At 46.8% G+C, this 25,416-nt stretch overlaps 1 protein-coding gene across 3 annotated transcripts in view; it reads left to right on the forward strand.

Moving 5' to 3' along the window:
• The window catches only part of LOXL4 (lysyl oxidase like 4), a 74,628-nt gene that overhangs the window by 46,834 nt on the left and 2,378 nt on the right, over positions 1-25,416 (forward strand). The window contains exons 5-14 of one of the 3 annotated variants that reach the window (XM_078855506.1): positions 212-428; positions 1,620-1,803; positions 5,127-5,281; positions 7,196-7,366; positions 8,758-8,913; positions 15,157-15,322; positions 16,092-16,335; positions 20,356-20,471; positions 23,315-23,451; positions 24,752-24,863. In XM_078855506.1, the coding sequence (XP_078711632.1) occupies positions 212-428; positions 1,620-1,803; positions 5,127-5,281; positions 7,196-7,366; positions 8,758-8,913; positions 15,157-15,322; positions 16,092-16,335; positions 20,356-20,471; positions 23,315-23,451; positions 24,752-24,863 (1,658 nt within the window). The remainder of the gene's footprint in view (positions 1-211; positions 429-1,619; positions 1,804-5,126; positions 5,282-7,195; positions 7,367-8,757; positions 8,914-15,156; positions 15,323-16,091; positions 16,336-20,355; positions 20,472-23,314; positions 23,452-24,751; positions 24,864-25,416) is intronic. The other 2 variants (XM_078855503.1, XM_078855505.1) reach the window with 2 other exon arrangements.

The following is a 25,416-nucleotide window of genomic DNA, read 5'->3' on the forward strand; positions in this document are numbered from 1 at the left end:
CGACTCTGTGCTCCGAAATTCACCACAATCATTCGAGCATAGAGACACTTCGTCTCGACTTGAACGAAAGAAAAATACCTAAAAAAAAAACAATCTCCTAGAACGCTCCACTCTCATCATCTTTTGACGCACCGTACGGGTACGTAACCGTGTCCCAGCCGTTTGCGTACATGTCAATGAACCTCCTCGTGCTGGGAATCGATGCTGGCAGATCGCACCTGAAGAAGAGGACGCACAGCTACTGGATGCGGGACGTGAACTGCACGGGGAACGAGGTGCACCTGGCCACGTGCCGCTTCCGCACGGTGCCGGTGCGGAACAACGTGACGGGCTGCCGGGACGGAGGCCCCGCCGTCGTCAGCTGCGTCCCGGGGCCCGGATACGCGCACAGCCACAACTCGGGCTTCAGGAAGGCCTACCGCAGCGAGGTGGGGCCCTCACTGCCACCGCCGCCACCCAGGTCACTCTCTCGCTCTCTCTCTCGCGAACGAGACTCATCCCTTTTGTCTCTCAAGTTCCCACCTCTGGTTGAAACTAAATTAACATGACTTCACCTGACCACCAAACTGCTCGGAGCACAGGTGTCAGAGTTATTCAATATTAATGCTTCTCAGCTAAGGTTGAAAGTGCTTATGCTTTAGCTCTCTCCGTCTGTCTACTATTGCTCTTGTAAAGATGGTCTAATATGAGCACAACTCTACTATTGTGTTGTTCTTGGGAAATTAGCCTCGCCCAAACTTGAAGCCGCAATCCAGAACAAACAGGATTATTTTTAACTATGCAGAAGCGTTTTGCCGTGACAGCACAGGTGTCAGAGTTATTCAATATTAATGCTTCTCAGCTAAGGTTGAAAGTGCTTATGCTTTAGCTCTCTCCGTCTGTCTACTATTGCTCTTGTAAAGATGGTCTAATATGAGCACAACTCTACTATTGTGTTGTTCTTGGGAAATTAGCCTCGCCCAAACTTGAAGCCGCAATCCAGAACAAACAGGATTATTTTTAACTATGCAGAAGCGTTTTGCCGTGACAGCTACCCGTCAGCTTCCATACTGATCATTCTTCGGTAGATACACACATGCGGAAAAGCTTTTTGTCATCCATCCGTGTGTACTGGATTGCGAAGAGATACTCTGATTTGGCCTTTCGGCATAGCCCCATCTGCCTCAACACATCCTCAATACAATCAGTTGCACAGCTATGAAAAGGGGGGGGGGGAGGGGGGGGAACTAGACAGGGGCCCATTTAATTATTTGCACCAGGGCCTATACCAAGCACGTTTTGGCCACCGTATGCAAAAACCTGCTGTTCCATCGCGCAAACTCCGGTCATCCTCGCAGTGGATTTTGGCTGGCCATCGAACAAAGACGGCTACCACATCGCGCGCTTTCAGATGCGCTTCTGCGGCCGTCTGGAACGCTCTTCCTTCCGATGTTAGGAAGCCACTGGAGCTATGCACTTTTAAATATAGATTGAAAACTCATTCCTTGAGAACTGCGTTTTGTGCTTAGTTTGTTGTCCTTCCCGCTGCACCTCCGACGAGCACGATTGGCTACGTACGGTGCGAAAGAGGCTCCACATACACACACACGAACGTCCCAAGCAACCGCGCTCTCCCGCAGCAACCGCTCGTGAGGCTGAAGGGCGGCGCGCAGATGGGCGAGGGCCGCGTGGAGGTGCTCAAGAACGGCGAGTGGGGCACGGTGTGCGACGAGCGCTGGAACCTGGTGGCGTCGAGCGTCGTGTGCCGCGAGCTGGGATTCGGAGCCGCACAGGAGGCAGTGCCCGGCGCGCGCTTCGGACAAGGTGATGATGCCGGGGCTGGGGGGAGTGGGGGGCGCGGAAGGAGGTGGTGGGGGGTGTTGGCGGCGGGGTATTTAGAATCGTGCGTGCAGAGCATTCGGCCGCTATACATTTCCACGCGATAAGCCACTTCGTTGAGCTCTCATTTAGGGCCAGGTCGCTTCTGAAAAAGAGCTGTATAGCTCAGTGGGTCGTACCTTTTAAAATATAATCTAAGTTTTTATTTAGGGACAGGGCAGACTCACATCGCGGATGGCAGGTTGTGATTATTCCCGCGTGATCATCGGCATCGTCAGGATATTGTCGAGGTTGAGCGATGAAAACGTTAACGTCGTATAAAAAACTCATGACGCCATGTTGTGATTGACAGGCTTGTAATTCAGTGCGAGATCTAGGACGCCACCGATACCTCCGGCATTATTGAATAAGTCAAGTAAAATTACGTACAGACCTTTGTCAATCTACTGCTGGATGAAGGCCTCCGCAGGCCGTGTTGATCACGGTGGTTGTTTAACCAACCGTACTTCACCACGCTGGTCAATGCGGGTTGGTAAAGCGGGCCTAAGATCAGTTCAGAGAGCACTCGCCATTAACGTGAATCTGGGAATCGAACTCAGGCATCATGTTCAGTGCCCCTACCACTGTGCCACTTCTGCACTCCAATCAATCCCAATCCTCTGGTAGTCGGTCATCGCACGCACCGTAAACTCCGAGTTTCAATCAAATATGAGCAAAGTATAAAAACCGAGTATGCACCGTCGTGAAATATTATGCCCAATAAAATGTGTTAATTGAGTTATATTGATCTCTATCGGTCCGTGGACCTTCCAGACCAACATTATCCAGGAGCATACAGTATGCTTAAACAAGAAAACTCTGGAGCGGATTTGACGTCTGATCTCATCAGTAGCGTGGAAGATTTTCCCAATAGCATCTGATAACCCAACGCAATAAATAAACACAAGGTTTCTCTGACTTAAATGTGAAACTCAATGCATTATTCTGCTGCTACTGAAGCAGTCACTCTCGTATAGAGGGAACAAAACCGGCCTTTAAATGGAATTGTGCACATTGTGGAATGCCTGGACTGATTTTTGCAGAGAACCAATTTCAAACGCTCTCCCATCGAGGGTCAACATTCTTAACATTTATCAAATTCACTTTTCATTAAGGATGAAGGCAGGGATGAGAAAGTACCTTTGCGAGTTAAGTGTAAATTTAAGAGTACATTCACATATTCATGAACCATCTGTGTCTCATTCCTGGACCACCTGCTACATCAGAAGCTGCAATTCTTCACACTGGACAGGGAGAGTGCCTTTGTCAGCTGCCATACTGGTGGTGAGGCAACTGCCTGAAGCATGCAACACGTAGGTGGCAAAAAGGCACAATTTTACAATTCGGTCATTTATCTTAAGCGCAGCTCACCCGGTAGAATGCTCGGCTCGTGATCACGAGGTCGTCAGTTCAAATCCCGGCCACAGTTAACTTTTAACCTCACGTCCCTCCGGTGTTGTAAAAATGATCAATGCCTGCTGAGCATCCACCCGCTGGGAAGTCATTCGAGGTTATGGTACAACACACAACGTGCAGCTCTTCTGGCAATCCACTGCTAAATGCGGGGATTCCTTCCCATTCCATGTGGATTGTGGCGGTTATTTTACCATAATTTACCAGGCTGGTGAGGGTGAAAAGCGTACATGTGGTAGCACAGGCTCAACCCCGCTCGGCTTCCGAGATCAGCTGAATTTCGGGCGATTTGGTCAACCGAGGTTACCTTACGGATAAACTGACCTTTAACCGTAGGAATGTCGAATTTCCACCGGCTCAAAAAAAACCGAGAGAGCCCGTTAGTGCACGCGCGCCATTGGTCGGTCTGCATTCGTTTGCCGATCGCGCTCCACGCTGCAGCCACCTCCGCACTTCCGCCGACCGTCACTCAGGCCCGGCCGGACGGGGGTCTGCGGCGTCCCTTAGGGGGGCGAGGGAGCGGGCGAGCGGTGCGTGAGAGCAGCTGCTTATCACGCCCCAGCGACAGCCTTGAAAGAACCCAGGAATTTGGCAGTGGCAGACTCTGAGCCCCCGGGGGGGCAATAACGGCATCGGCAGGGGGCGCAGACGAACTCAATTAACCTGAACTGCTACAACAACTACTTAAATATCGCGGTGCCCTACCGAGAAAAGTCCTTTCTTGGCGAAGGCATCCACCACTGTTTCAATGACAGAAGCCTGTTTTATTGGCCTCTATCTTCACATTGCACCTATGCAGTGATGATTGTGGGGAAGGGCAGAGGTGGCGCAGTAGAAAGCACACTGTGCTATACACCTGGCAACCAGAGTTAGATTCCCGGCCATGGCTAATATTAGTGGTGAGTGTTATCATCTGAACCAGTACTGGGCACCTGGTTCACCAACCCGCACTGACCAAGATAGTGAAGTATGGTTAAATTTCCCCCATGACCGCACAGCATGGGAAGGCCTTCATCCATCATCTGATTGACAAAAGGGCTGTTCATGTACACATAATTTCAAAAGCATGGGTTATTGGCCAATGTAAAATCACATGGCGCGTACACGCAGTGCTGGTTGTTATGACACGGATTCCTGTGAGGTTTGTAATGCAATACGGATGGAGCATTGCGAATGAACTCGGAGTTAAGGACTAGAAACTCAGTGACCTCCAAAAATGCATGAGAAAGTCCACGTTCGCCCAGAATGCACGGCGTCTTAAAAGGCCGCGGTGTCTCCTACAACGCAGGTCGATAGGTACCCGGAGAGGTCGCGGGCTGAACGAGATGGCATTCGCTTTGCTGCAAATGTGGCGCAAGAAACTTCAACGAAGGAATGCGCTGCCAAAAAAATTACAAACACAGGAGAACCCAACACAACTTTCGGTAACCTCCGAGTTAAGAGGACATTGCAGACAATTAGTGTAAAGGCATTGTGGAGAGGACACGCTCATGAAGTTAACTTTCTTTTCGCACGACATGCTGCCTTATTCTCAGTTGATTCGTTACAAGATTCGGCTTTCCAGCAGCACTACAACAGAGAGCGATTTTGTGAAACCTTCCTACCCTGCTACTGGAAGCAGGCACGGGCTTTCTAGTCAGTATCCTCTTGCCAAGCATAAGTCACATCGGGGGCTGCAAAGAGGTCAGACTCTTTTGCTTGTAATCTTCCGTCACATTACCTGTGACTAACAAAATACGAGCGAACCAAGCACACGCGCTGGAACACCACGCGGCGATTCCGTGTGCCCTCCATCGCCCGCTCACCACCGCACCCCGTCTCCCTGCCGCACCCCACCGCCACCTGCTGCCCACCAGGCACGGGCCCTGTGCACATGACGCAGGTGGTGTGCAAGGGCGCGGAGAAGTCCCTCACCGACTGCAAGTTCAGCGAGGTCGGGGGCAACTCGTGCAGCCACCGAGAGGACGCGGCCGTGCGCTGCCACGTGCCGGCCATGGGCTTCGAGACACGGGTGGGTGGCAAATGCAGACGAGGGTGGCAGCTCGGGGCGAGGGTGGGTGGCAGCTAGATGCGAGGGTGAGTGGCAGCTAGATGAGAGGGTGGGTGGCAGATAGAAGCTAAACAGAAAGGATGGGTGACGGCTGTTATGGACAGGACCGGACAGAGAGTCGAAAAGGATTTTCAAATGCCTTTGGCGAGGTACATCCGTCAGTCACTTCTGTCCCTGAAGAGGGCCTTGCTAGGTTGCACTCTGCATGACACTCGTGTGTGCATATAAATAAATAAATAGACCACAAATATGAACGATAAACGAAAGTCATTAAGGTTGAATATGAAAATGTATTACAGTGTAAGGGACAAGAAACCTCCAAATGTTTTATTCCCAACAAAGGCAAAAAAACAACCATGTGATCAAGATTCCTACAAAAAACACATACTGCATTACATTGCACCCTTTGAATGTCCCAAAATGGAGCTCCACATTCATGCACCGGGCATGCGAAGAAACTGATATTCATTGTTTTTTAACTGGAAAGTTGTAAAAAAAAAAAATGTGGCTCAGCACATTTAAATTGTGTCCGCTAAGTAGCGCCAACCCGGTCCAAGCACAGTCTAACTTTATACCCCCCCCCCCATATATATTTCCCTTTAATCTCAGGGGCGCAGAGTTCAAGATAAAAGTTTAAAGGCTTACGACGCATGACTTTTATCGCCGCCCCGAACCCGTTGCCCGACAATCTGAATGCTGCCACACTGGGGCACGACCAGAGACATTCACATGCCTCTCTTGGTGACACCGCGGGGGGAGGGTTTGCAAGCAACATTTACACTGCAGAGCAGTGGCAAGCCAGTCCAGAGTGTAGAGAGCGTCAGCGGCTAATATTGCAAGTATTAACGTGTGCACCGACCGACTGCTGGGATGATTGTTTCTTGCCGACTGTTGTCAAAATGCTCACGCTCAATTGATCAATTGCAAATGTGTCGTTTCTCTCCTGCCTCGCGCTGAAATTGAAAGTGAGAAGGTAAGGTTTTGCGTTTTACCGTTGAACGCTTTAATAATTTTAAACGTTTATAAATAACGATTGCTTCTATGTTTTTTATGCGTTTGCTTTTCCGAGTGAGTTACCTATGCGCCGAGTTTAGCCCTGTTCAAATTTGAATGCTTTATTATTTTGCTGGATTTTTTGTAAAAAAAATAACATTTTTTTTATTGTTTAAATAACACTGCTTCCTTTACAGTTCAATATGTGTTTGACGCAAGAATGTTGTAAATGCATTAACGGTGATTTTTTTTGCCATTTGCATCTGTTCCTGAAATTGATGAATGCACGTGTGTTTTGTGTTGTATGTGCACCATGTATCAAAACGTTATGCACATTTGTACACATGTAATTTGTTACGTGTGTTTTTGTGTGTGTTTGTATACATTTAAGGACTATATTTGCATATTTTTGGACACCCTATATTCGTAATTTATGTGTCGAGGCTTGCGTGCCTGTGTGGATAAATTTAAGTACTGCGCTCTTCGTATGATCTTCGTATTCCCGCACTTTGTGTGTATCAGTATCCGTATTGTTAATCTGCACCATGTGTGTGTGTTCATATAAAGTAGCGCACCGTGTGCGTGTTTGTGCATTCACAGAAGCATTCGTAAACACGCAGGTGTCAAGCTGCCACGCCGCGTGACCCCGTGGGTGACCGGACACGACCCCATCCCTGCGATATTCACTCACTCGCCCATCCGTCCATTTGTTCCGTTCGAGAGAGTGAGCGAGCGAGCGGGCGGGCGGGCGAGCAAGCGGACGAACGTTCACCCCTGTGGCTGTTGTTCCATTCGAGAGAGCGAGCAAGCGGGCGAGCAAGCGGGCGAACGCTCACCCCTGTGCCTGTCCCCCTGTTCCCGTATTCACTGCTAATGGCACAGATCCGCCTGACGGGTGGGCGCAACGAGCGCGAGGGCAGGGTGGAGGTGCTAGTGGATAAGGGCAATGGGAAGCACAAGTGGGGATACATCTGCAGCGAGGACTGGAGGACCCTGGAGGCCACGGTGGTGTGTCGGCAACTCGGCCTGGGTTTCGCAGCCCAGGCTATGGAAGTATGTACCCGCGGGGGTTCCTCCGATCGTTGAAAAAAAAAACAAAAAGAGTGGATGTGCAAGGGAAGTTGTCGCGATGGTCGTGCCGATGGGATCGACGGCGACCGCGAGATCAAAGCGCCGCCCGTAACACCGCCGGTCTGCCGCCGCCGCCTTTTTGCCTTCACTCCGCAGGTTCCACGGCTGCGCTTTGAGATGGGGGCCTTCTTTTGCAGGAGCGAGCTCGGCTTTGTGGCTTCGTCGCGTTAAGCGAGGGGACGGCATCAGCCCGTCGCTTTGGCTGAAGCGGCCGCAGCATCTCCATGAAAGTGGAATTCGTGCCATCCATTGTTTCAGCTCTCACTCCGCTCTCTTGTCCAGGGTTCGGCTTGGGATTTCAAATCATTCAGGCGGGTGCCGGGCGCTTGAGCTCGGTGGTTTCTGTCTTTTGCCTGCAGCATAATGCAGAGATTTCAGCAGCATGGAGCTATCTCAGTCATTCCCTTTTTTGCTTCTCCGCATAGTCCAGAGGGCTCTGCCTGAAAGGTAAATGGACACCGCCACTTTGGGTGTGAAAGACTTTTTTTCCCATTGACTTGTTAATTTCGGCCAACAACGGCATTCGCTTTTGTCATCTTTGCAACGACGATCACAGTGACACGCGCTGAGAGGTAGTCGGATAATAACTATAAAATAATAACGGCTGTCATATACTCATGGCATTATTAAAATATATATCCTTGTCTAAATAAAATAAATTATACTTCATTGCATATACAAGCATAACAAAATAATGTGTATAGAGTACATACTAAAAATACTCAAGAAGGAATTGGCCAAACATCCCAAGCTTGTGTTATGGATTCGGTTACGAAAAATATACTTTTTATTTCTCATATATGTGTACCCATACACATCTAAATTTGTCTCAAGAGAGCGTAAGAAAATAAAACAGCAGTGTGAATAGCGATAATTGGCAATTTCCAATGTTTTTTCGGCTTGAACTGCGTATTGTTCGGCATGATGTCCGACGTTTTGCTCCACGTGCTGGGAGCTTCAGGAACCGAATTCAGTTCCCTAGAATTCCTGAGGAAGCTCCCAGCACGCGGAGCGAAACGTCGGACAGCGCCGCCATCCAACCCAAAAACACTTTGTGAGAGCTCTACAGCCCAACCGCAAAAAAAAAACCCAACGAGTAAATGGAAAAGTCTTTCAAGATGTCTATGTACCTTTCTGGCGGAGACGACTACGCCTCTCTGGTGAGCGGGAGGCCACTTCTCAAGTGCTGCCCTGTCGCATGAACGCCGTTGGATGAACGCACGTGGCTGCCCCCCCCCATTCCTCCGCTGCCCCCCGCTGCCCCCCCTTCCACGCTCCCTCTCTCTGCCGCCGCTGTCGCTCGCTCCTCGCAGATCCGCTTAACGGGCGGACGCAACGAGTGGGAGGGCCGGCTCGAGGTGAGGCGATCCAAAAGGTGGGGCACGGTTTGCGGCGACGGGTGGACGACGCTGGAGGCCATGGTGGCCTGTCGTCAGCTGGGCCTGGGCTTTGCTGTGCATGCGCTCACGGTATGTGGCCGGTGCTGACCCCCACCGAGAACTCTCTGTGCTGCCGTTGTACACGCCCTGGTCTCCGCGGTGTTGAGCTGGCCACAAGGATGTGCTGTCGTCGTCGTCGTACTTGCCCACTGGGCTAGCAGTCGACCTCCCCCTCCCCCGTGTTACGCACTGCTGCCCTGGCAGCGATGAGCCACCGCAGAGCTAAACGTGTCTTGGTGCGTGCCCAGTGGCCAATGTTGACCCACCTAAGTGCTGCGGTGACCTCAGGATGGGTGCGTACACATTGTCGACGGGCGCTGTGATGATCCATCAGAACGTTGTGCTGAAAGCAGAGGTCGCAAACGGGTTTTGATTCCTTACCCGTACCCGTACCCGGCCGCACCAGGGTCGCAAATGGGTACCCGTACCCGTACCCGGCCGGTACCCGTACCCGTACCCGGCCGGGTACGGGTACCCGTTCCCTACCCGTACCCGTACCCTACCCGAAAGGAGTGACAAACGGCTACTCACCAGTGACTCACGGACTACCCGTACCCGGCCGGGTACGGGTAGCCGGGTATCGGGTAGGGTACGGGTATCGGGTACCCGGTTGCGACCTCTGGCTGAAAGTAACACACGGCCGAAGATCATTGCTGACCCACCACAACACAGTATTCCCAGTGGCTATTGTTAACTCACGACAACACAATAATCCCACGGTAAATGTGCAGTGCTAATTGTTGACCCGCCACAACACTGAACTTCACATTTATATTTCACGATTGTGTAGCGTGTGTTTCGCGATACGGTCACGCCTTGGCTCAATTCAGAAGAAGTGTGGTCACTAAGGGGAACGGAATGTACTCTGTGGCCGGGTAGGTCGAATCTGTGATTAATTTTGTGATTCTTGTTTTACTTGAGTTACTTAAGGTAACGTTAGGTTACGCAGCTGCTGCCCTCTCTCACTAAACCCGCTATTGTTCTGTTCAGAGTTTCTACCAATCATGCTGATTGCGCGTGGGTGTGGGTGTGCGCGCGCTTATGTGTGAGCGCGTGTGCGTGTGTGTGAGCGCGTGTGCGTGTGTGTGAGCGCGTGTGCGTGTGTGTGCGCGCGCTTATGTGTGAGCGCGTGAGCGCGCGTGTGCGTGCGTGTGGGTGCACTACTGCTTTTCACGCACTGCGCCATGAACCCAGTGACCTGTGCTCGATTCTCAGCCAAGGATAATATTTGTGTGAACTTGTTATGTGCCTCCTCGAGATGGACGAAGCATAAAATGGGTACATGGTACCATGTGTACCACTGGAGAGACAAAGGCAGCAGGTCTGGTGGTGGTGGCCACACCATGCCTTTGTGTGCCATGCCAGCCCTTCATAGATGCTCACAAAGAGCACTTGCCCCAACAACAGTATGTTAAAGGCTGCATGGAGGACCTGTGTATTTTTGCACGTGGAGGACAGTTGCTCACACGATGCGCTATCTTTGTCTGTCGCTCGATTCTCAGCCACGGATAAAGATAACATCGTTGGCTGGTGGTGTCTCAATCTATCCTGGGCCTCCCTTAGGTCACCTCGGCCTTAAATGAGTATACAGAGGAGTGCATAAACATCAGCACTGGGGAGACAGATGCAGCCAGGCGATTCGCTGAACGCAGCATCCCTTTGTGCACCATGCTGGCAACAATTGATTCTCGCTAAGACCATTTGCCCCTGCAGTCTGTAAGGTTAAAAGGGAGAATGTCCGTATGTGTGTGTGTGGGTGTAGTCGTCTGATCAGCAACCTGCAGCACAGCGATCTGGGTAAAATTCGTTGTCAAAACGCACGCACACTACCAGTGGAACATTATATTTGGACCTCGTCGAGGTTGGCTCAGCCTAAAATTTATAAATATCTGATTCATTGTGTCCATGTCAGGAATTAGGGACAAAGGTGGCAGAGCAAAGGTGTTTACCATGGCCCGCCTTGCATTGCCTTTTGAAATGCGCAACGAAAACATTTCAATTGGCAGTTTCACAAGGCTAAAATGGGGCATCTTTGTCTATGCGTGTCATCTGGTGTTTGTGTAAATGCCTGTGGAGATTTATTGTTCGGAAAACTGAGTCAGTGTTCTGTAAAAAAATGTAATCGGGAGCTGCCCCCAAGTCACGTCTAAATAGACGGAAGATTTAGTGAGTAGCACGGAACTCAGAGTAGATCCAGAAAATTGAGACCCATCCTCGCCCCGGCCAACGGAATGAGAGGTATCAGCGAAACTGTGATATTACTGATATTGAGGTCACGTGCAGTAGGGAAAGGTGCGGGTCCCCCCCCCCCCCACTTCTTCTAAGATGTTTTACCAGTGTAGAGGAGAGTATGCCAAAATATTTTCTAGAGGCCCTTCCGCCAGCAGTGGCTCAGCAGGACATTGCGGGGCTGCGCCTTCACCACTTTTCCGTTGAAATTGCTGTCGTGACTTTAGAATTCTTTCAGGTAACTGCGTTTCCTAAAGTTGCCATTTTGGGTCCGGTCCTGGTTATTGTAATGCCGGTAGCCCATTGTGTTTGTTTGGTCAGCAAAACCTCGACCACTTAACTGCAATTTTCTTAAAAGCTGTATTTTCTTTCGAATCGAGTTTCTTTCATTCTTCACATTATGAGTGGCACAGGGCAGCGGAAAGTAATTCATCTCCGCACATTTTTCTGCATCATGTGACCCATAACTGGAGGAATTTTTCAGTTACATTTATGCAGCTGCCATGAGATTTCATGATCAGTCTAAAAGATTTTGATATGACAATACAAAGATTTCCCGTATAGCCTCAACAGGCTGTTGGGGCACGTGCTGTTAGCGAGCACCTATAAACAATGGCGGAGCCAAGATTTTTAGGTAGGGGGGGGCAACCCCTCCAGCAATGAAAAATTATAGAGGACTTGTTAGTAAGTAAGGACTTGTCCCTTGCTTTTTATTCGACACGTGTGCGGCGATGGCGCAGCCATCGATCGAGGGTCAAATTCGAACCGCGTTGTGTGATCGGCATCGTGCTCGCTGAATGTGAATGCCTTCAGGGAAGTCGTGTGCTGTATACGCAACTGCGCACAATTCTGAGTCACTTATAACTGCTTTGCCGTTATTTATTGCCAATTATGGACTCAGACTGTTGTCCTATCATCTCATAGAGTCCCTGGCACGTAATAATATGCTACACAGTGTCAGTGGGGGTCGCAAAATGCCGATTTATTACTAATAAACCCAAATGATCCGATCGAAATTAGGGATTTCGATCGGATGGGGGGGCAAGTGCCACCCCACCCCCACTGGCTCCGCCAGTGCCTATAAAGGGCGGTATGGCACGCAATGAGGTGGGTGGCCAGCACCACGCCTAGCCGCCTTTGTCTCCCTAGTAGCGATGTTTATACATCGCTCTGGGTACTCGTTAGAGGCTGAGTTAACCTAGGGGAGGCCCAGGACCGGTTCACACACATGCGCACGCACACTGTGAGCTCATGCAACTCTTGGATAGCTTCTTTGTGCACACTCAGGGTATTTTATCTGCTCCTTTCAGCAAGTAACATTCGCTTTATTTAAAACGCAGTGTAACACTGCAGATGTAGCATGTATTGCAATCTCATTTCTTTTTGAATTGTGCAATTGCACAAGTATGCAAGCTCATAGAATTGCTTTCCAGATTCAAAAACTAAAAATGTACAAATGATTAGGCTTTCTTTCCATTGATATGAAGTATAACTCAAACATTTTTTTTTCTTACTTAGTTCATTTTCAACATATGTAGATTATGCTTTTTCTTTGGCACTGATTAGTCCATAAAATTCACATTCTGACATTTGAACGTATAATTTTATTAAGCACTGCCGTTAAATAATTTGACATTTTTTGCACAGTATTTGTTTTATACCTCATTGGGAATTTTGATCTTACATCCATTACACTGTATATATGTATATGTCATCTTAAGGTCATTGCAGTTAACACATAAAATGTCACCGCCAAATGGCTACAATGTTGTATTGGTAACGTTATGGGAATTAACCTTTTAGGCACCTCATTTATATTTCAGTTTGGCCAGCGATTCCGGGTCTGACAAAATAAAAAATACTTTTTTCGTCTTCAACTTCACCTTTAAAAAAAAAAATCCCCACTCTAATCTATTTCACATCTGGGTTACGTGTTACTGTATGGCCAGCAGACCATCTTTTTTTCTTTTTACACCGGAAGCCTTGACTGCTGCAAGACAGACTCCCAGTCCAAATGGGTGCAGAGTCAGCGGAAATTCGGAGCTGGTCAGGGGACAGACATATTTCTCCCGTCACCAACAGCAGAAATAAACAGCCATGCGGAGCGCTGCAAGGAGGGGGCCTCACTGCAATCATAACTCACTGAGGTTTTGTACGCACTGCCAATTTGGTGATGTTATTTGAATGAGGATCCCATTGGCCCGGTCGTGTTAACAGTGCACCTTTAGGAAATGTACGGTCCACGTGTCAAACCAATGCCGGATGAGGGCCTTCCCATGCCGTGCTGGTCGTGGGGGTTATTGGACCACACTTAACCTCCTTGCTCAGTAGGGGGTTGGTAAAGTTGGGGAGCACAGAGGTGGGTGCATATAAGTACAGTACAACAATGGATTCTGCTGCACTGCCCTCTGCTGTCCACCAGCCGATAAAACATCTCATGCATGGTGGTCGCCCATCCACACTCTCAGGCCTCCTCTCTGCAATAAATTAAAATAGCGACAGTAACTATTTACGCGTAACAGCTCAAGTCTCTTTTCCAAGAGAATCCTGCATGGCACTTTTGGCTAATCGAGTCCAGTTGTACCTAGAGAACACCCACACACGAGGGAAGAACACTCAAATCATCCACACAGATAGGTCAGCAACTTATTTTATATGCAGTACTGCCTTGTAGAGACTACCGCCACAAGCCCTGAGATCTGTGCACAATCCACCAACCCTGCCTCCAAAGCGTTGAATTGCATCCACGTGTATGGCCACCAAATTTCTGGGAAGCTCAACACGAGGGGATGGGTGGCCAGCACCAAGCCCGGCAGCCTTTTGTCTTCCTAGTGGCGATATTTACACAGGTACTAATTTTAAGCTGAGATGACCTAGGGGAGGCCCAGGCCTAGCTCAGATAATCGTCGCTGGTGTTGGCTGCGAGCCGGAATCGAAGCTCGGATCCCGCCGGGTTTGTCGCGCAGCGTGCTAACTGCTGCGCCACCGCTCCCCTAGCCATGCACCAACTACCTTGGCGACCTCAAAGTCAGCAGCGCAGGGCAGCGCGTGAGGCTGCCCTCCCCTCAGGGGCGAGCCCCGCTCTCTTGCAGTCCGGTTGATTCATTTCATCTTTCTGTCCTTAACGCAATTACGCACTGCGCCGTTTGGCCATCCTCTTTTAATGGCAGTTTCCGTACTTTCCGAGACATAACTCATTCACCATCTCCTGCCCAGCTGGCAATCCCGCAAATAGGAAACCCAACAATAATATGGCATCACATGCCTTCTGCAGACGGCAGCGGCCTGTTCTTCGCGACTTTGCCAAGGCATGATCTCAAGTCCCCATTTTAAAATACCCTGCTTTTGTTTATACAGTACACAAATTGCAAATACTTTTCGCTGCCATGAGCAACATATGACACATTTTTTTAATGGAACAGTGTGTAATAGGCTTCCCTCATGGGGCTTTCTTCTGTATCTTCTGAAGTTGTTTTAATTGTCCTTACTCGTGCTTCTACTCCACTGCCAATGCAATCCCTGACATCTCACAAAGGATAGATATTACAACAGTCTTACACACACATTGTATAATACAATAGTTGCTATTTCAGCAAGTAATCGACCATGACAAAAATCTGAGAAGAGGATGGGCCCAGGCAGTGGAGTTTGTTTTGTGTGAAGAAATTAGCACTTGGCTCCCAGGCATGGGTGCCACGGTGATGAGATGTTAACTACCTCGCCTGGTATACAGGAGGTCGTGGGTTCGATCCCGACTCTAACGCCTGTATTTTGCAGTTCCCACGTTATCCCCATGGTCGCGTGTTTGATCCCTTCACGTTTAGAAACATGCGTTTCTAAACGTGCTCTTAAGTGTCCACATCATAAGCCACTTCTTTGAGCTATAATTTGCGCCCAGGTCGCTTTTGAAAAAAAAAAGCTATATACCTCAGTGGGCTTTACCTGGAAAAAAAAGTTGTTTCGTTTAGTTCAGTCTTGAGGTCTCGCACTGCTCCGCTCAACTTAACCATCTTGCCCTGAACCCCCGGCCGCCCTCCACCCCAGGAGACGTGGTACTTCCAGGGCGACAGCGGCGTGGAGGAGGTGCTCATGAGCGGCGTGCAGTGCTCGGGAACCGAGATGTCGTTGGCTCACTGCCGCCACCACGGCAGCCGCGTCAAATGCAAGAGAGGGGGCGGCCGCTACGCCGCCGGCGTCGTCTGCACCGAGAGTACGCCGCACAACCGCTACCGCCCCGTACCGTCGACTCTTTAAATCGCGAGCACCGTTCGTTCAGTCGGCAACTCTAACCGAGGTGGAAAGCGTTCATGCACAAGGCAGGGCCCGATGAGCAGGCCACTCACCCCTAGCGGGTGTGGTGTGGATAGTGGCTGAGTTGGGCATGGCTATGTCAAAAGCTACAAATAAATTCCTTAAAACATATATTTTTTAAACGAAGGTTTTATTTTAAAGTGCACTCAAAAATGCAAAATAAAACACCAGCTGATCAGAATATTTTTGGACATTTGTAACAAAAACATAAAACCGTGGGGGCCACTGCCCAAAACGTTGCCTATGCAGTGTTATTGACGATTGTGTTGAGTTTTGATGTTGTGTTTTTGCTTGTGCACCGCTGCCAACGCAGCATCACCATATTTGTTAAATATGTAAAGGTAGGGAGGATTGAGGGAGGGAGGAGTTGCAACATCACCTTGCATCCCGGGCGGTTGAGCCTCCCAGTATTAACATTTCGTTTTACTGTTCACCCAGAAACACCTCGCTGAGTCTTACGACTCCAGTCATTCGGTAGCTTTACGCAAACAGAAAGAGGACTCGAAAAAAAAGACACAACTGAACGTCTGCCGCTCACTCCAGCCACCCCCAATTGGACACACACACACACACACAGACACGCCGGGGTCGAGGGGGACGTGGTCCAACTTTGGGCCAACAGCGCAGAGCTCCCCGTGACCACGAGCGCCGCGCGGCTTTCCCGGCAGGTGCCCCGGACCTGGTGTTGAACGCGCGCATCGTGCAGGAGTCGGCCTACCTGGAGGACCGCCCGCTGCACCTGCTGTACTGCGCCGCCGAGGAGAACTGCCTGTCGGCGAGTGCCTCTGCCATGAACTGGCCGTACGGCTCGCGGCGCCTCCTGCGCTTCTCCTCGCAGATCCACAACGTCGGACGCACCGACTTCAGGCCCAAGGCCGGCAGCCACGCGTGGGTCTGGCATCAGTGTCACAGGTACGAGATGGGACGGCCCCGGTCGAGAGGGGGGGCAGGGGCATTTCAAGATGCGGTCTTCTCCCACTCGTTTTACGTCATTTCGCTAATACGTCGCACCTCCGATTCGCACAGTTGGCTACGTAGAGGGCAAGAGAAGTTCGGCATTGCTACGTGTATACTTTATTTAATACCACGACCTGATTTGCGTCGCCTCAAGCCCACACTTACGTCACTGACAGCATCATCTGTCCTTTCTCGTATCCATCGCCTCTCAGCCTTCACCTCCACCTAGCCTGGAAATTGCTTTGATTGATGTCGTTTCGATATTCGTCGTCACACCGTTTTGGAACGCATCCCCGACGTAAACTGAGGTATTACTGTAAAAAAGCTCTCACACGAGATCCGAGCTCTTGCAATACAACCTAGCAGCTTGTTGGGCCTTTTCTGCTGAAATAAATCAAATATAATCTAGCTATCTTGATGATGCTGGATGTAATCCCAAGCGAAACGGCATGTATACAAGTGTAAAAATGATGCTTGCCTTTCAACATTCCGGTTTTGATAATAAACCAAAATCTATTTGCATATCTGCCCACGTTACAAATTGATTTCATAGGTTGTGTCGGGGTGGTGGAGAGTTATCGTTAAAAAATGGCATTATACCTCTACGATTTAACCCAAGAGAAAACAATTACACTGTGTAACATTTTTTTATTTTTTTGTTCCTGGGTAGTAAGTGTTATTTCCTAATTGGTTATGCCTCAAAAGTATAGAAAATGGCTATTATTCCCCACAAACTTTGCTTTTGTGACCAGGACAGTGATATTTTGAAATTCACTTATTTTCCAGAACATTCCAGATAGATTCAGTGCTGAGTAAACTTGGAGTAACTTCTAGAACATTCTAGAACTTTCCAAGTATCCGGCAGATGCATTTTGCTATGTCTGCGGCCAATGTATCAAGACAAGAGCGAAAAGTACTCCGTGGAAGCATCTACTAAGATGTGTGATCATTATCAATCATATAAGTCACGAAAGCCTTACGTATAAAATTCACAGTCTCATTTACCTATGAGCTGATTGCCTATTTCAATAATGCTAAATACATAATATAGTTTTGATTTAAAGCTTTCGTTACTGCAGGGATTCATATTATTGGTTCTTTCGGTAAAGTCACGTAGAAGGGAAATAATAAAATAATAAAAATATAAAACAAAAGATCCAAGAATACATAATATAGGTTTTTTTTTTATTGACATGTTCTGTTTACGTGACAAACCTTACTAATTGGCTGTGTCGGATGGTGGCAGGTTTAACCTCCGTGTTATATAATGCTAAAGTCAAATAGTTCAAATGTTTTAAAACTTTGTTGGCAGTGGTGCAGAAAATAATCACGCCTCACTACATTTCACAACTGATGACAAAAGGCCGCCTCTCTGTATTGTTATAGCTAATGCCGATATATGCAGTACAGTATATTAAGAATATACATTGCAGCGATATATGATGGGAAGCGATGAGGCAAATGCAGTCCTGAAAAATAACCCCCCTGAAATGTAATGGAGATTCTGCAGCTGGTTTTGTGCGTGACTTCTTTTTAGTCTCCTAAATGGAAGTCGCATCGTGATTTGTGTCCCACAGAATGTGCGTGGCTAGTCCGTTTTAAAAAAGCAGCACCTTCGAGAGGCACGCAACACGGCAGATTGATGACGGGAATTGCCCAGAGTGCGCGTATGAGCAAACCGATGAGTCACAATTCCCCGAAGCAACTCCGTCTACTAACTCACAGAGGCACATGTCTGAGGTTCTCAAACAGAGACCGTGGAAAGGTCACCGTTGGACATTTTCATGGCACCATCGTGGGGTGGCTAGTTGCTTCGGACCCTCGTGATCAACCCGTGACTTCTCTCTCCACAGTTTATTGATGCTACAAGCGAGCCCCAATGCGGGAATCCTGATTAATTTGCATGACTTAGCAAGCAGTGGAAGTCTACCGATCTGTTTCGATGTGCGTATGGTATTGGTTAATGTTGCAAACATTAAAAAAATAATGCTTTATAGTGTGCCTCCATATGCACGATACACAGTTGTATAGCCCCTAACTACCGCGCTCATGAGCAGTTGTTTTACATATTAAGTTCAAATACGTACATGTCTACATCCGATTAGCACGGTAGGCTACGTACGGTGCGAAAGAAGTTCAACACGCAGTAAGTACATTAATAGTAAATGTCTTCACATGAGTACAACTCGTTGTAATGATGGTGATGTCACCACAGTGCCTTCGCCAGGACTAGTTTGCTCCGAAGGCTCTTGGCAGTTGCAAAAGCTCTCAGCTAAAGCCACCAGTCAAATCCACACATTGTTGATTTGAACAGACTTGCTTTACCGTCACACCAATCCACTGGATACTTTCCCTGCCACCACGTGTAAAGGGTTTTAATATGACTGAATATCATTCCTGTGTTCCATTTTCACCTTGTAGGACGTATCAGCAGAATCAGGCTTATTAAAGAAAGTACTGTTCGGTGCCAGATGTTATTGGCATGAGCACTCCACATAAGAGATATGTAGAGGGCCCCTTTTCAGCACAAAACAGCTGTACTGTATAAGATCGGACTATGCAATTCAGTAAATGATCATGGGGAAATGAATAATCCGGCCTCTGTTAGTCGTTCCACGTACAAATAAAATATGCCGTAGTGTTTATTTAAGCAAGTCAATGTTAGTCTGGAAGGCCTATCAGCTGATGGACTAAAGAGTATTTTATTTTCATGTACAAAGTTGGATATCTATTTTCTTACCCATAATCCTCCACTGCAGCACACGATGAGTGTTTATACATTACGTTGTTGTTTATTAATTTAGTGATAACAGCTTTACAATTTAGCAAGCAATGAAAATGCTACTCCCAGATTTGATAAACACTGCATTCTGTTGTCTTGAAAAACTCAAAGGCCTAGCCAAAGTCAACTTGAATATCATTAATACACTGTTAGAACCAGTATTAAGTTCTCAGCATTTTTTTTGTCACTCTCTTAGTCTGGTCCACTATCGCAGTAAAACATTTGTTAACGATTAGTTATTAAATGTTTGTGTGAGAGGTGCCAATTTTTCTTCAGAAAATATCTGGTCAGCCAATCAGCGAACACTGTAAAAATAATTTATTTACATATACATACATATCCAATTACCATTTTTGGCCTTCCTCAGTGCACTGCATTGTCTGATAAGATTACTCAATTAAATTTCGATTTAAAGCTTTCGTGACTGCAGGGATTCATCTTCTTGGTTCTTGAAGTAAAGTCACGTAGAAGAGAAATAATAAAATAATGAAAATTCAACATTATTAAATACTCAATTACCTTAGTCTGCATCTTCATTTAGGATAGTTAATTTGATTTCATCATAGTCATGCTCAGGTACGTGTTGGGTAGTTGCAGTCATTGTCACGCTTGAAGATTTTAGTCCACTCATATTTATTGTTGACTAATATTTTTAAAAATCTTACTTGATGAATATGACAAACCACTGGAAGGGGAGTAGAGTCAAGGATATAATGTACGTAGAAAGAAAAATGAATGGGAAAGGGAACATATGACGGGATAGAAGTTCCCAAGCCAGACAAAGAGGAGAGCACATCTCAAGATGAGCAGCAGGAATAAATAAATACATCGTAATTTTAAAAATAGAAGGAACGCCGGACAGGAAAGGGGGGAAGAGGAGAAGGAATGACCGGGAGGTGTTGGGGATGAGGGAAATTGAGAGGGAAGGAAAGATCAGGAGCAACAAGAGTGAGCTGCACGGAGGAGTGGCAGCGTGTGTTTTCATAGGGGGCTGGGAAAGGGGAGGGATTCAGAGTGACCACACAGAAGTCACGTGGTGGTTTACGGGAAGTTTGAGCTGATTTCGACGTGTCGATGTTTGTCACTGCAGTCATCTCGTGAGCACATTGAACGGCGGTTACAACTGGCGAGAGCCCATTTTGTTCACCGATGCAGGAGATGGGACTTTGCTCTGCTCACTTGTACCACCGCAGGCATTACCACAGCATGGAGGTGTTCACCCACTACGACTTGCTCACGCTCAACGGCACGAAGGTGGCGGAGGGACACAAAGCCAGCTTCTGCCTGGAGGACACGTCGTGCGAGCCAGGTTCGTGACGGCAACTCGCTGCGCCGACGCAAACTCATCGCCAACATTTGCGTTGCTGTGAATTAATTCAAGAGCGCACACTAAGAAGCAACGTGGGAGAGAAGCTTGAGTCATTAATGTTAGAACACATTCCTGCGGAGGGAGCTGGTAGGAACGTTGGGTTGCTCGATCAATGGCCAGGGTCAACGGCGGCGTGGTGTATTCCGCAAATATGCCCGACTGTGAGGGCGGGCACAAGCCGGCGTGAGTAGGTTAAACGTTGAGTTTTATAAGGGCACCAAGGGGTGACCAGCCCCTCTCCACCCAGCCCCACCTCTCCCACCCCCCACCCAGCCCCTCCCCTCCCAGCCCCTCCCCACCCTCCCCACCCAGCCCCTCCCCACCCTCCCCTCTCTACCCACCCCACCCCTCCCATTTTTGGATGCACGACGGACGGACACAATAATCCCCTGTGGGCTGGTGGAACCACTGGGTTCCTACCAGTTTAATGTTTTTTTAAACTTCTATGAACGCGGGTTCACATGCTAACCATCATAATATAAAAAAAATACGACAAACGGTTTCGAGTTTAATTCGTGTCAGAGTTTCCATTGGCATATATTAGTTTTTACTCATCAATGCTGCATTGAGTCTGGAGTTTTGTTTTCATTTGATTACAATTCATGTCATTCTGATTTTCACCCTCAAGTATATATAAATACATTCAACTCTTTCTTTTCAGGGGGAAACTGGATAATGATGTTTGGCCATATATTTTTCTCTTTAGAACTTGTCTGTGTCAAATAATGTTAATATTTGCATATTTATAAAAAAAAATAACTACAAAACTTGCGTAGGTTGATATGTAGCTTTTTCTATTTTGCCTGAAAAAATAAGGGCAACCGTTTTTTTATTTTCCTTCACCGTTTAATATTTTTGACACGCATACATTATTTTTTGTGTGCTGAAACTAATGGAATAATCGTTGTATATTTGCCCAAAATTTGTAGATAAATAATTCCCAGTCCAAACTCAACTCGCTAATCTGTTTATCTGCTGTGCCCTCTGCTGGCTAAACTCTGTACGCGAGGCAGGGCCTGCGGAATGTTGGATACCCAGTGCGGCTTATACATTCCAAAACAAAATCCCACTTACAATGTGTATTCCGCAAACTAGCATAACAAAAATAAATCTGGACACAATCTGTTAGTTTTAGTGAACTAATTAAACACAAAACCCGAGGTTAGTGTCGGTGCAGTGGTTATCACCCTGCGTAGGGGGGGGGTGTCAGACATTTGTGACGATGTGTGACGAGGGAGGGGGGTTGAGAAATGTGACGTCACATAAAAATGCGCAACTATAAATAAATATAGACAACACGTTCTACTGAATTAAATATACTTTTTAATAAATGTTTTCTCCTACAACATTAGAGTGCAGCGCCACATTAAATACGCACTACAATGACAATAGTTTAAAGCGATTTGAAGCATGTTTTATTTTCGAAATAGAAATATGGTTTTGGGGGGGGGGGGCAGAGCTTTGTGACGTCATATTTGAGGGGGGGGTCTGACTTTTTGTGACGCCGTGTGACGAGGGGGGGGGGGTCAAAAATCGTCCAACATTCAACAAACAAATGGGATGATGCTTTTCGATTTAAAGCTTTCGTGACTGCAGGGATTCATCTTCTTGGTTCTTTCGGTAAAGTCACGTAGAAGGGAAGTAATAAAATAATAAAAATAAAACATAATAAAACAATTCTCACGACGTTTCGGCCACAACGCAAGCAGCCGTCCTCAGGCGAAGAATGAGACATTATCAAGCTAGGAGCTTATATAGGTGTAGCGAGGAGGAGCGCCTTAACAAAAGAATGTGCATATGAAGAGGAATTTAGCATACCAATGGGCAATGCGTAGGAGGTGGGCGGAGGGGTTTCAAAGTCCCATTATGCCCATGCATTATGCAGGATCAACAGCACCACGGGGGGGCGCAAGGAACAGCGTTAATAAAGGAAAGGAATGTTAATGATATGTAGCTGCATTTACCAAACAACCATGTAGAAAACCAAAGTAAAAAACTACATAAAAAACTAAAATATAAACTGATACTTACTATACTCTACAATAAGCTGAGTTACTAACAACAAATAATAAATTACAATTCTACGTCGTAAGAAGTATATAATATACTTCCATCTAAACTTTATTCTCTTAGCATATACAGTACTATATACTGCCATAGATAAACCCAACATTAAATTATATACTGTATTGCTGTAAACCACCCTATACTTTATACATTTTAATATAACACTACGTATTATTCAACTCACCCTAATGTGTATCGAAATGGTTTATTACGTCCTTCCAATGATTGCTAAGCCTGAATCCATCTTCTCGGTTAAAATTGTCTCTGTGTTTGTATATGTGGATCGCCTCATGAACGAATCTCTCATGATAGCCAGATGGCTTGCAGAGAACCTCCGTCTTGGAGAAGTCAATGTCATGTGAGCCCACTGAGTTGTAACAGTGGTCTGCCACGGCTGAGGTGTTTGTCCTACCGTGTTTTAGATCAGCTTTATGTTCACGAATGCGGTCTGAGACGTGTCGTTTGGTTTCCCCAATGTAACTGCTACCACAGAGGCAACTTAGTTTGTAGACGCCAGGGTACTGTATGTCTGGAATCACATCTTTTACAGACGGTACCAGATCACGGATTTTATGTACTGTGTTGAATCGGACCTGGATCTTGTGTTTAATCAGGATTTTGGAGATCTTTTTTGTGACCCCAGCAATGTAGGGTAAGGTGATGGTAAAATAAAAAAAAAAGTTTCGTTTATAATTTTTAATTGTGGCTCCGTGCAGGTGTGCAGAAGCGCTACGAGTGTGCGAACTTTGGAGACCAGGGAATTGCAGTCGGCTGCCAAGACATCTACCGCCATGACATCGACTGCCAGTGGGTCGACGTGACGGATGTGGCACCGGGAGACTACATCTTCCAGGTCAGTGTCGTTGCCACGTGATGACCCAACAACACAAACTGAACATTTATCACAATAATAATAATATGTACAGTAAAACCTTGGATTGCGAGTAACTTGGTCTGCGAGTGTTTTGCAGGACGAGCAAATTTTTAAAATAAATATTAATTTAATAAACGAGCGAGGTCTTGCAATACGAGTAGTACGTGCATACGCTTTGTCTGCCAAGCGTCACATGATCACAACTGATTGTGCGAGTGCTTTGATATACGAGTGCTTTGGATTACAAACACGTTTCCGGAACGAATTATGCTCGCAATCCAAGGTTTTACCGTATTTGCATGAGACTCACCCAGAATACTGCCCCACCAAACTTTTGAGCCACCGGCAGACGTCTCTCGCTTTGTTTTCAACAATTCACGAACCTGCAGTTTGGAGTCCCACGTGATAAAATAAACATGATGCACTAATTCCATCTCCAAAGCACCTGAATCTTTGTTAATTTTATTGTTAGTCTCATTCAAAGAACTGGCCATATTTGTCCAGATTTAATTTTATGACAATACCAAGCAAAGTATCAGCTGTATAATGTATTAAATACAGTCTAGCATGCGTCTCATAAAATAATGAATTGTTTTGTTAGATTCTGGGAGAAAAAAACATATTGTGTGATAATGATATTGAATTGGTAAATTATAACCAAATTATATTTGACATGAAATATATATTAATTTATTCCATTACATTAATTGTGGGGAAGTACTGTACGGTCAATTATCCACATGATTCATACTGCATGGGGAGCGCTCATCCAGTAGTGGATTGGCAAAAGAGCTGTACGTGTAGATTCCACTATAATACAAATCACAGTAACTATGTAGCAAGGTTGATATTTCACACTCCATGCGCTATGTAAGTGTTTTATTATAAACGTATGAAATTGTCCAAAAAGCTTTTTAACGGAAACATGGAGGCAAAGATGCTCATGAAATAATGTAAACATTGCATTTCAATAAGCATCTGGTTCCTTTGTCGGTGTACCTGTGCATGACTCAAACCTGAACTATGTTGAATAGAAATTTAAGGAGTATGAGTCAATGGAATTAACATTCAAACTGAGCTCACACAACATCCTGTTCCCCTTTCTTATGATCAAAATATAGCCCTTCGATAATTATAATTGGTTAAAAGTAGCATTAATAATTGAGTGCGATCAAAAATGTGTTTTGTTCACAAACGAAAAATATAGCTCCTTTGGGGATGACAAGTGGCATTAATAATTCGGTGAAGTAAAGGCGCTCTGCTTTGTACACAATTCCAGGTTGTCATAAACCCAAACTACGAGGTCTCGGAAACTGACTTCACCAACAACGCCATGAAGTGCAACTGCAAATACGACGGACACCGCGTGTGGATGTACAACTGTCACAACGGTACGACTTAAATTTCGATTTAAAGCTTTCGTGACTGCAGGGATTCATCTTCTTGGTTCTTTCGGTAAAGTCACGTAGAAGGGAAATAATAAAATAATAAAAATAAAACATAATAAAATAATTCTCACGACGTTTCGGCCACAACGCAAGCAGCCGTCCTCAGGTGAAGAACAAGTCCTCAGGTGAAGAACAAGTCTGTTGTTCTTCACCTGAGGACGGCTGCTTGCGTTGTGGCCGAAACGTCGTGAGAATTATTTTATCATGTTTCATTTGAATTATTTTATTATTTCCCTTCTACGTGACTTTACCGAAAGAACCAAGAAAATGATACGACTTCTTCCAGAGTGAAACTGGAAAGCGTTGCTGTTCATCGCCTCTCTCGTTCTTCGTCTTCTTGTGTGTAGCAACTCATAAGTCCAGGTCTGACAGCTAAGTGACAGCCTCAGGGGAAGCTGAATGGAAGTCTTCAATGCCTCTGCTGAATTTTCTAGGTTCCCATGTCATTGAAAGAAACTGACTGACCTCTCACTCAGTTAAAGGTTGGCCAAAAACT

The sequence above is a fragment of the Lampetra fluviatilis genome, chromosome 4 (assembly GCF_964198595.1).
Source record: "Lampetra fluviatilis chromosome 4, kcLamFluv1.1, whole genome shotgun sequence".
Lineage (NCBI taxonomy): Eukaryota > Metazoa > Chordata > Hyperoartia > Petromyzontiformes > Petromyzontidae > Lampetra > Lampetra fluviatilis.